Source organism: Tupaia chinensis, unplaced genomic scaffold (genome assembly GCF_000334495.1).
Source record: "Tupaia chinensis unplaced genomic scaffold, TupChi_1.0 Scaffold000048_1, whole genome shotgun sequence".
Classification (NCBI taxonomy): domain Eukaryota; kingdom Metazoa; phylum Chordata; class Mammalia; order Scandentia; family Tupaiidae; genus Tupaia; species Tupaia belangeri.
Window position 1 is genome coordinate 996,971 of NW_006159506.1, and position 12,047 is coordinate 1,009,017.

The 12,047-nt window shown below is 50.2% G+C and overlaps 1 protein-coding gene across 1 annotated transcript in view; it reads left to right on the forward strand.

Moving 5' to 3' along the window:
* Positions 1 to 5,933, forward strand: part of GFOD1 (Gfo/Idh/MocA-like oxidoreductase domain containing 1) — an 89,141-nt gene extending 83,208 nt beyond the window's left edge. The window contains exon 2 of the mRNA XM_006141174.2: positions 2,374 to 5,933. Within this exon, the coding sequence (XP_006141236.1) occupies positions 2,374 to 3,293 (920 nt within the window). The 3' untranslated portion in view covers positions 3,294 to 5,933. The remainder of the gene's footprint in view (positions 1 to 2,373) is intronic.
* The last annotated feature ends 6,114 nt before the right edge of the window (positions 5,934 to 12,047 follow it).

A 12,047-nucleotide genomic window follows, 5' to 3' on the forward strand; every position in this document is an offset into this window, starting at 1 on the left:
AATGAGGGAAAGATATGTGGGCATTCCCATTTTTTCTGGGGGGGGGGGTGAATTCTCACCTTCCCTCTTACTGTCTCTGTTTCTCCCTTTGGCGAGCACACAAGCCTTAAGATAAAAACTTCTTTAAAAAAAAAAAAAGGAAGAAAAAAAGCACTTCTGATTGCTCTTCATGGCTGTCAGGAGGGCCCGCCCAGTTCTGCCCAACGGGAAAGGTCACGAGATGCCATTCTGTAGGTTCCCGGCCTGTCACTCAGGGCAGGACGAGGCGCTCATGGAAGTTGACAGCATCTGCATTTCTTTTCTCCAATCTGGGCTGCCCACTCCTAGCTCTTCCCGTGGGAACATGAGAGCGTCACATGCCACGGCCGGCCTGGTTCAGGCATCCCCCTGGACAGACGTGCACAGTGAGCTCAGCTTGTTGCAAGAGCTGGTGGATTTGTCACCTGAACACCCCTAGTCAGGCCAAACGGGGGGGGGGGTCACCTCATCCCTCAACTTCCCTTGGCTTCTCTCAATGTCTGTAGTGCCAGATGTCCAAGAGAGGGGCCCAGTGGGAGGACAACCAGGTCACAGAGACCTGCCCCAGGCAGGCACCCATCTTGACTCAAGTCTCCTCACCTAGTGTCTGTACATTTTATCTGGCTTGCTGACAAATCCCTGCTTTTCTTTTTTCTTTTCCTTTTCCTTCCCTCCTTCTTTCCTTCCTTCCTTTCTCTCTTTCTCTCTCTCTTTCTTTCTTCTCCTCTCCTCTCCTCTCCTCTCCTCTCCTCTCCTCTCCTCTTCTTTTCTTTTTTGAGTTCCAGTTGGCTGTTTTTCCAGGTCCAGCTGAGTCGTGTCTCTTCTTTCTTGACTTGGCTTCTACAGAACAGTCCCTTTCTTATTCCCTGTCACTCTCCTCTCCTTTGATCCTTTAGGAATCTGGGTCTTCCTGTAATTTATCCACCCATTACTGTCATCACATAGGATTAATTCTAGCTTGGCTTGAGTGCCATTGTCCCAAAGCAACAGACCCCACTTGGAGGCAGATGGGGGATGGGGAGGAACCAGGCACTGCCCATCCCTCCGATGTAGGAAATATCAACTCTTTATGGGAGGAGAAAAGCATTAAAGAAACACATCTGTGACTACTCTAGTCCTCACCCAGAAAGCAAGCTCAACGGGCAAGTTACCATTCAACAGGCAATGGTATGTGTGGGGGCGAGGGGCCAAAAGCTTAGATCTTCAGAGGGTGTCATTAAGAAAGTCTTCCACACACTTGCTCAGACCAGCTCTGACTAGAATGTAGCTTATGTATTCCGGTTCTGTTCAAATATATATACTAGCCTCCTCTGATGTGTTTAATAATAATAATACATTTTGAATACAAATCACCCTTTACATAGAAAGTAAAACATTGAAAACATTTTATACAGAAGATAATTTTAACAAAATATATGACTATTTCATATTATATGTAAAAAGTTAGAGAGTATACTTTCATAGATATTTTATATTTAAACAATATCAAAGCAAAATATATTTCTATGTATTGTACACTATGTGTAACATGTACATGTTATAAATGTATATAAAATGTTGTAGATGTACTCAAATATCCAAATGGAAAATTTTATATTCTTTTGGGAAAATTTTTTTAAGAGCGATTTTTGCTATAGGGTGTGTGCACTTGTCAGAGAGACAAAGACACAGAGACAGAAAGCAAGAAATGATCACCCCAGGAGTGATGGCCATGCCACAATCCCTTCTCCTCCATTCTCCTCTTGGGACTTTGGGCACACACGCACACGTGCCTGGTGTGAGTTTTAAGCCACCAGTTCCAGGACTCAAACCGCAGTTAACTACATGGGAGCCCAGCAATGTAACCACGACACCATCTGTTGGTCCCTATTTTGGCAAATATTTTTAAATATTTTAAAAATAAAGGTTACTTAAATGTATGAAAGGTTACCTTGGTATTGAAATGAATACCAATGGCTCAGTAATAAAAGTAATTCTATTTGAATAGTTACTGTAACATTGAAATATAGAGAATGTCTTATCTTTGTATAAATGAAAGGTGGTGAACTTTGACATAAATAAAAGGTTTATTTTATATAAATAAAATATTTTATTTAATTAATTCTGCTTACTCATTTAAATTTGACCAGAGAGAGAGAGGGAAAGTGAGAAAGCAAACCACCAGGCCCAGGACATGAACAGTAAGAAACTAAGTAGGAGCGTCCAGCACCTTAACCACCACGCCACTTGCTGGTCCCTTACATAAATACAATATTTTCAAAGCTGCCCCAGGGCGGGCAGTCTCTCCAGGGCCCCAGCGCCCTCTACCGCCCCCTCTCGGCCGTGAGTTGACCTGCTGTTTCCCTCCGCCCGCAGGCATCGGCAAGAACGTCATCTGTGACCGCACGGCCACGCCGCTGGACGCCTTCCGCATGATGTCGGCCGCCCACTACTACCCCAAGCTCATGAGCATCCTGGGCAACGTGCTGCGCTTCCTGCCGGCCTTCGTGCGCATGCGGCAGCTGATCGAGGAGGGCTACGTGGGTGAGCTGCTGGTGTGCGAGGTGCAGGTGCACGGCGGCAGCCTGCTGGGCAAGAAGTACAACTGGAGCTGCGACGACCTGATGGGCGGCGGCGGCCTGCACTCGGTGGGCACCTACATCATCGACCTGCTCACCTTCCTCACCGGCCAGAAGGCCGTCAAGGTCCACGGGCTGCTCAAGACCTTCGTCAAGCAGACCGACCACATCAAGGGCATCCGCCAGATCACCAGCGACGACTTCTGCACCTTCCAGATGGTGCTGGAGGGCGGCGTGTGCTGCACCGTCACCCTCAACTTCAACGTGCCCGGCGAGTTCAAGCAAGACGTGACGGTGGTGGGCTCGGCCGGGCGCCTCCTGGCGGTGGGCACTGACCTGTACGGGCAGCGCAACAGCGCCCCGGAGCAGGAGCTGCTGCTGCAGGACGCCACGCCGGTGAGCAACTCCCTGCTGCCGGAGAAGGCCTTCAGCGACATCCCAGCGCCCTACCTGCGTGGCACCATCAAGATGATGCAGGCGGTGCGCCAGGCCTTCCAGGACCAGGACGACCGGCGCACGTGGGACGGGCGGCCCCTGACCATGGCCGCCACCTTCGACGACTGCCTGTACGCCCTGTGCGTGGTGGACACCATCAAAAGGTCCAGCCAGACGGGCGAGTGGCAGAATATCGCCATCATGACGGAGGAGCCGGAGCTGAGTCCCGCCTACCTGATCAGCGAGGCCATGCGCCGGAGCCGGATGTCCCTCTACTGCTAGCACGCGGGACCTGCTGCTTTGGCCTTCTGCTTGGGGCCCAGCCAGGGGCGCAGATGCTGGGGAAGGAAGGGCAGGGCGCGCGGACCGCACCTGGGAAGGTGAAGCCAGCCCAGGGGAGTGGCCCCGGAGAAGACTGCTGGGCTGAGCGCAGAGCCTGGCAGGGTTCAGGAGGGTCTCCCTCCAGGGTGGTGCCCTCTGGGGATTTGCAGGAGAGCCAGGAGGTCCGCCACCTCTGCTGCCCTTTACTGTGACAAGCAAGGAGGGCCTGTCCCCCTCCCTACCTCATCCACCCACACACCTTGGCCTTCTCTGCCAGCCAGATGGCCCCGCAGGTCACGTCGCTGTGTCAGATGGCAAGCTCTGTGGGAGCCAGGCTCCCGGGCACCCTCCACCCGCAGGAGAAGGCGCGTCTTCACACGTCCATGGAAACCTGATAGTCTGGGAGAGGTGGGGATGGGGATGGGCCCGGCTGGTGGGAAAATTCCCATAGCAGAAAGCCACTTTTTATTCGGCTTAGACCCTGAAGGAAAGGTATCTAGTAGCTAAGTACATAACTTTTTTGATGATCCCTTCCTAGGAAGCTCTGAGGGTGCACCTTCCTGAGGGGGCCATGGCCTTTCGCCGGGTTTGGTCCTGCACATTGGGGACAGGAAGTCCAAGCAGGGTTCCCTAAGCGGATAGGAAAGAACAACCCGACCTGCTGCATGGAAAATGGGTGACATTGGGAAGAAAATATCCCTTTGAATTGGTCAGCAATTAGAAACCTTGCAAGGAGCTACCTTATGACCTTATTTCCAGGAAGGGCGGACTTGCACTTGAGAGGGATTCCTTCCTGGGTGTTGAGGTGGTCTCGACACATGCTCTCCAGGTGGCGCCAAGGAGGCAGCTACAAGCCAGGGCTTGACTAAGGGACAGCTGGGTGCCTCCGGGTGGGGTGGCAGCAAGGATCCCCAGACAGAGGCAGAGGGAGCCCAGCCCTGGAGCTACCTGGGGCTCCAACACCCACCTCCGATCCAGCCGGGAAGGGCTTTTAGGTGATTGCCTAGCTGCGTGGGTTCAAAGGGGAAGCCTTCTGTTTCACTCAGATAAAACCCTCTCCCCTTAAGAGCCCAGGCTCTTTTCTTCAGCTTTGGCCTCTGCTTTCAGGATTCTGACACCCGAAAAAACATGTCGATAGGTATTAAAGAGAACAGAACGGCAACAAGGAACATAATTTTCTGTGTTTCTAAAATGGAGGGTTAGTGTCCTCTGAGGGGTGGACTGAGGGCTGAAGAGGTTACATGTTGGGAAATCGTGTTTTACTCAGTCTCCTGTCTTCTCTTTCATGAGAGATGGCGAGCTGCAGGCTCCAACAGGCAGTGCCAAAAAGGAAGAGCCAGCATTCCTTAGATACCGAGTGTGTGCGCACACGCACGCACGCACCCCAGGGCTTATAAGTGCTTGCTGTCAACCAGTGTCACTCAGATCCTTCTGAACAGTTCAGATCTGGTCTTGAAAGAAAGGCCAGCTCGAGTTCATTTTGAAAATCAGGAATGACTCTTTCCTTATCTCTTCTTAATCCTTCACCCGACGTAAGACCTTTATGGAGGCCGGATGTGGCTTTTCTGTGCAGACCTGCTGAGGTCAGACAGGTGTCTCCTGCGCTCAACTGAGCTGCAGGTTTCTTTGCAGATAATGGGCAGCAGAACCAGAAGGGAATTTAAGAGGCTTAGCATCCACCCCTCTGCCTCCGAATCAGCGGCATCTGACAACACACAGTCCAATGAGTTGCGTCCTCTGTTCTCCTCCCTAGGGTCAATGCGTGAAGCCCAGGCTACCCATAGGTGCAAGATGCATGCGTCAAACACCAGGGGGAGGGTTGTGGTTCGTTTTCTAGAACAGGGGAGCAAGTCTTGCTTGCCCACCTGGAAGGATTCACCTACTTCCCGGCCTTCCTGTAACGAATGATGGTGAGTCAGCTGAAGCTCTCGGTTTCATGACAGGCCCCAGTCTGCTAATGAACTCCGTGCTCAGCGCTCCAGTTTTGCAGCTTCCAGTTCAGAACTGGAGACTGACTGGAGTGGAAGTGTCCCAGTCCCAGTTGGAGCAGAGGGCCGCATCCCACGCTCTTCTGGTTCCCATTTTCCTAAGGCGCCCTCCGGAAAAGTAGTTTTTGTGGAAACTGAGTAGAGAGAATTCTGTTTTTCCAACTTGCCCGGACAGCTGGGATTAAGGATGAAGAGAAGGAAAACTAGACGATTCTATGAATCTTGTTTTAGTAAGGCCTTGATACTTTAAGGAAAGGGTGTTCCTAGGGATTCAGAGTTATGTTTCTGTGTTTTAGTATTTCACCATAATATTTGGGAGTGCTCCTACCCACCCCCAAGGCTTCTGAGCTCTGTGAAAAATATTCATCGTGGAAAAAAAAATTCTCTTTTGAGGCTGGGGTAAATAGAAAGACTATGGATTCTTCGAAGGAAGCATGAAAACCTATTTTAGTAAGTATACGCAATCGTTGTCTACTGAAATGCATGCAGTAGGTAGGTGTGGGAACGAGAGGAAGAAAAGACCTAGATCTTTCTTTTTTTAATGTAAAAATTACAGCCAGTGGGTTTAGATACATGTTGAGTGCTTCATTTGTCCTTATGCTACCCAAACAGCAGGAATGTGAGGCTGAAATCTCGAATTTTCTATAACCTCCTAAGAAGGACTCTGCCAGCCCTGCAACCCTAAAGGTGCCCTCGGGAGTCTGGGTCCCATCCGCTCACAGACCCTGCACTGAGGCCCAACAGTAACCCGGCCCCTCTGTGCTTCTTCTAGTGTGTTTCAAAGGCCCGATGTATTCGGTCAGCAGAAAAGTCATGACATATTTTTCTTTGCAAAAAAATGCGTTATGACTTTCTCGATGACCCGACCGTGTAAAAGCAGTGCTAACAAGTCTCCGTGTTCAGTTTCCCCCTTGCATCTCTACATGGGTGCCGCTGGAGGCCTCTGTGGACGGCCCAAGTTCCGAGTTCTAGAGAGGGAGTTGGTCAGAGCCTTCACCTGGTCTCCCTAGCGTGTGTGAATGCCTTGGGCTTCTTTGAGAAATATGGAGCGTATGCGTCTTCTGGAGAGAGAGAGCCTGGGCCCACTGTTAGCTTGTCTAAGGCTTCTCCCTTCAGTGGGAGAATTGCATTGTGGGGTGGCCCAGATAGACTTTAGCCTACCCTATAGCAAATGCCACCGGGTCAGGTAGATCTAGACTCTCTGGGGGCAGGTGTGGCTGACTCCAAGACTTGGCCACTGTGTGTAGAGTATTTTAAGTACATTATCTTATTCAATCCATAAGAATGACCCTATAGTATTGTTGTTGTTGTTTAATTCCCTTTTTACATGTGAGAAAACAGAGGCTCAGAGAGGAAGAGTAACCCGCCCAAAGTCACCCAACTATTAAGTAGAAGTGGGGTCAGTCGAATCCCAAATCTTCCTTCTCCTCCAACCACAGTGCCTCCCCAGAAGAAAGGTGGTTCTTCTACTGCTCTTGCTAGGCAGAAAAGCTCCAAGTCACACCCTTTGGGGGTCTGCTCCCACACCCTGTGGGGTACCTCATGACCTGCAGCTCCAGCCACTGTGCAGACAGACACCCTGTTGTGGAGTGGGCTGTCACATTTGATGTTCTGCCAGAAGGTTCCTGATAGCGCTTGCAAATAGAAGTGGCCCGTGTTTCTTCCCTTCCAAGATGGAAACATCACTCAGCTTCTTTGAAAATGGACTTCCTGTGCTGGGTTTGATTTTAGGTGATGCAGCACATCTCAGAGTTAGGGACGCTCCTAACATTGGCTGACGATGACTATGGCCGTGGGTCTGCTCTGGGGGCCTGAGTGTCACATAGGACGACATCTTCTCTCAGGGAGTAGGACTTTCGAAGTTCATTGTGACTCGGATTGTAGCCGTGCATCTGGACCCGGACACTTGTTCTCTTCGTCTTGTCTCATAGTTACTGAGTTTGACCTCTAATCGTCAACTGGGTTTCTGAGCTGATCCTTGCAAACGTTGGTGGGTGTGGGTGTGTGTTGGGGGGTGGGGGTTAGCTTTGTAATAGTAAATGCAGTTGCCTCCGAAGGGACTTAGAGTCTCATATATTCGGTCCCTTCATTTTACACCCTAGAGAGGTCAAGTGAGGGCCAAGGTCACCCATTTCTTTAGTGACAGAGCTGAGGAGAAGTCTGGTTTCTAAGATTCCTCCTGCCTCAGGTTGCACCTTCAGAGCTCTCCGATGGGGCAGGAAGTCCCAAAGTGACAGGGCATCTCTGAGGCCCCGTAGCTAGTTGGTGGAGAAGCTGGAATTAGAACTCAGACCTGCATTGAGCCACTTCCCACAGCGACTGCGGGTCAATCCATTTTTTGTAAGTCTGATTTTCTCTTGAATGTACTCAGAATGTGTCAGGTTTTCCATCGTGACTGTAATGTGAACAGTGATCTCTCCTTTGCATTTTATTTGGCAAGGGGGGATGCATACATTCAGATTTTCAGCTTTGGGGTTTCCTGAGACCCACTCTACTTATACAGCTGCCCTGCACCCCTCATCCCCCACCCCGCTTCTAAATACAAGCTGGGCCCAGTAACCTGGGACTCCGTTCCATTCGCTGCCTCCTCACTTAGGCCACCAAGACCCTGGAGTTTATACAAGACAGAGACCATGACACTAGGGAGCTGGTTTTATGAAAAAACCCTCAGAAACCCACTTTCAATTCCCCTGGGTGAGGCTGAGGAGGGCCATGACAGAAAAGCTGTGGGTGTCCACAGTGTGATATCTGTCCTTTCCAGCAGGGGGCGTTCCTCCCTGCCTGCTCCACCCTAGGCAGATGGGGTGTGCCCGGAGCTTCAGGGGATGGCCCACTGTGATTGCGGCTTCTGGGACATCTGGAAAGTGGAGCTAAGATTTCCTGGGCTTCTTCCAAAGCTGACGGGCTCAGTGGTCCCACTGGAGTCTGGAGTTGAGTGACCACCTCATTAGGAGCAGATGGCCTTCCCACATCCCACGCCCAGCCCTGTCTCATGGCCCTCCTTTGCTGGAGCCTCTGAGAGGGGCACGGAGGAGTCTGGCTGTCAGTCAGGCTCCCGAAGTGTTGCACTACTGAATCCCCTTGAGTTGGTTGCATTCTTTCTGTTTACACCAGCAGCGAATAGAGTAATAAAAAGAACATAGTATATGCAACGGCTTGATGCTTAGCGCAGCTCTCAAAAGCTCACCCGGGCGGGTGTAGGCAGGGACTGCAAAATAGCCATGGAGTCATCACAAGTCCACTGCCTCCCTCGCTCCCAACCTCCTGGACCAGGTCTCTCCCGTCCTCCGCAGCTGCCACAAGGGCTAAGTCATTGAATGAGCCCCTTGGTGTTTGCTTATAAGCACGATGACTTATTTTGATTCAGAGTCTAACCCCAGGTTAAGACACAAAACAAATGTCATAACCTGACTTGTTCCTTTGCACCTCCTTTTCTTTTTCAGGCATCCAAATGTATTTAGTATTCTTCCCCATGCCTTGCCCAGGGGAGGGAGAAGTTTCTAGCAATTACCGCTTCTGTGTGCTGTCTGGTGCTTTGACAGTTCTTCGTTTGCTTGTTTTTTTTTTTTTTTTTTTTTAAACCAAAATTGCATTCATTTAGTTGTCATTGTTGAGCATTTATTTATTGTTTTGCAAACATGAGTATATATATATATAAATGTATGTATATGTAAAAAACCAAACTTATATATAAAAAGTCAAGGCATGTATACTAGAGATTTTAAAGAGTTATTTATCAAGGGGAAAAGATGTGTGTTATAAAGTAAACAGAGTCTATATTTTATATATAATGTAGATAGCCCCCCCCAAAATAGCATATAAATTATAGAAGGGTTTGGTTTTCTTTTTCATTATTAAAAAAAAAAAAAAAAAGGGACAATGGGTGCAACTGTTCTTAGTGCTCTAAAGACAAACTACTGTGGGAGGTGGGACACCTTCCCTGCTGGGCTCTCCGGCTGTTTGGGGTCTGCTGTTCCCGGCTCCAGAGCTGAGGCCCATTGTCACCTGTTGGCCTCCCTCTGCCAGCTGACCTGCTCCAAATATGGTGCCCAGCTGTTCTCCTCAATCGGTGGGATTAAAGGAATATGAGTGGCAAATAAAGATTGAAAAGAAGATCCAATTGTAGCTCTGTTCCTGTTTTTTGTACCCAGGTGCTCAGGGTATAGGCACCTGCCCAGTTCGTGGAGTGAAGCATGAGTGAGGTGTGTGTGTGTGTGTGTGTGGAGGGTGGTGACAGAGGGAGAGAGCTGTCAGGAAGCTCTTCGTGAGTCAGCCACCGTGAAGCTGAACAATGGAAACCAACTGAACTTCCACCTTTGCTTTTTACTTCTTCCATGAGAAAAAGAGACAGAGAGGCCCCCACCAGGACCTTCACTCCTGGTCCCCCCCCCAGCCTCAGCCGGCTCAGATCACGAGCCAGCACAGAGTGCCTGGGAGGTACGGGGAGGGCTCAGGACGTGAACCCAGGGCCTGCCCAGGTGGCTCTGGCCTCACAGGACATCGCATGGCCACTGTGCTGCTGGCCCACCTTCCATTTTGACTGAGAACCACTTACGTGGGCACAGGTTCCACAGATTCGGGTTTGGTCTCGAACTCCTCCTAGATGGTAACTTTTTTTTTTTTTTTAAGATAAAATTAAAGGGGTGAAGCCAGGTCAAAGTCAGACGGAGCTGTCTGAGGCTCCCTTGGGAATGGTGAATGACTCCGGACTCTCAGAAGCAAACACCAGGCAGACTTGAGTGCTGGCAAGACTCCAGGGAGGGCACCAAGCCAGGCCGTCATCTTTCTAGGCCTTCTGAGGTGTGTGTCTGTGGGACCCACCCCGGGCCGCAGCAGCTTACAGGTGAGGCTGACTCTTCAGCTGCCGCCTTAGGGAGACAGACCTGCCATTCTGGTTTCCACTGTGCAGAAGACAGACTAGGCAGAACAGCTGTGAATCCGCCCTGCCGGGCACTGCTAACAGATCACAGATCACCCAGGCAGCAGGAGGAGGGAAGGGACGAAAAGAAAACAGCCAGGGCCAGCAGCTGGCCTGGTGGTTAGGGCACTGGACTCTCTCATAGCTGACCGTGGTTTGAGTTCCGGACCTGGTGGGTAGCTTTCTCACTTTCTCTTTCTGTCTGTCTCTGGTGAGCGCATATGTCTTATAGCAAATTTAAAATAAGAATAAATAAGAATAAATAAATAATTACTTTTTTAGAAAAGAAAACAGGGAAGAAGGAACGGTAATGGGCAGCCAAAGGAGAAAAGGGCAGTGGCGAAAGTATGCACCCACGTGCCAAGGGTAAAAATAGACAGAGGCTCAGATACAGCACGCACTTAAGACCCGCAAGGCTGCGAAGATAAGGGATGTTGCCTGACAGAGCCTAGATATGGCTCCTCTGTGGTCGACAGGCTTTCATCGTGCTCTGGAAACAGCTTGTGTGAGGAGGAGGATGGCAGATGAGCCGGAATGAGGGAGGGAGTCTTACAGGAACTTTAAGAAGTCTGGCTGATTCACGTCTAGGGCCGTTCCAAGTTATCGAGCTGTTGGCATTTGCTGGAAAATTGCCAGTACTGATCTCGGTGTTAAAAGAGCAGCGCTGTCTCTGAGACCCCAAATGCAGCTTGGATCCCCTCGTCCTCTCTCATGGCTTTAGGCAACAAGATTTGAGATTCTCTGAAACTCGAAGTCTTCCAGGATTCAACACTTGCTTGCCATGGGCTCTGTCCATTAGTCCCTTCTAGGGGGACATCTCTCTACTTGGGAGGCTCTGGGTGGCAGCTATTCTGGGTTTTGTTTTGCATGAGCAGGTCCTGTTGTCCCTCGGCTTACAGAGGCCCTGCCTGCTGGGACGCAGCTCTGACCTGCTGTCCTCCTGCAGGGCATCCCCAGATGAGCAGGCCTGGCTGGCAGAAACGGACACTCAAGGCTCTGTCGAGCCTGTGGCCTCCACTCTTGGACTCTGGCTCTTAGTCACACGTCAGTTCTGGGTCTGGTCTCCGGTCCGGTTGCTTGTGACCTGGCCAGCATCATGCCTGTGGACTTTCTGCCTACCAGAATCATAAGTCAAACAAATCTCTATTTTTATAAATCACCCAGTTTTAAGTTTTTCCCGTTATTAGCAATGAAATGAACTAAAACGGGCACTACCAGAAACAGCAGATGGCATGATGGTCAAGTTGCTGGATGCCCACATAGTCGATCAGAGTTTGAGTCCTGAACTTGGCAGCTTAAAACTCATGCCAGGTGTGCATTGCACCTGTGTCCAAAATCCCGAGGGGAGAATGGAAATGAAAAGATTGTGGCATGGCCATCCTCCATAGGGGGGATTTCTTGCTTTCTGTCTCTCTGTCTCTGTCTTTCAGGCCCCAAACAGACTTCCCATTCCAATCACCAACCTAAAATTTGTGGAACCCACCTATAATCTACAAGTCCCTGCTTCCACATGTCCCGCCTTTTGGGGTCAGACCAATGGAAAGCTCTTCACTAAATTCCAAACATGGTCTTTCACTCTCAAAATCAAATAAAAGGAACCCCTGTACCTGATCACCCTGAGAAAAGCATGTTTTGCCTCCTTTCCGGGCCTAGGTCACTCAAATTTGTGCTTAAAAATAAACCAAATTGGAACCAGCAGTTAGCATAATGGCTATGTCGCTGGACTCCCACATAGTTGACCGCGGTTTGTGTCCCGGACCCGGTGGCTTAAAACTCATGCCAGGCGCGTGTGCGTGCGTGCCCAAGGTC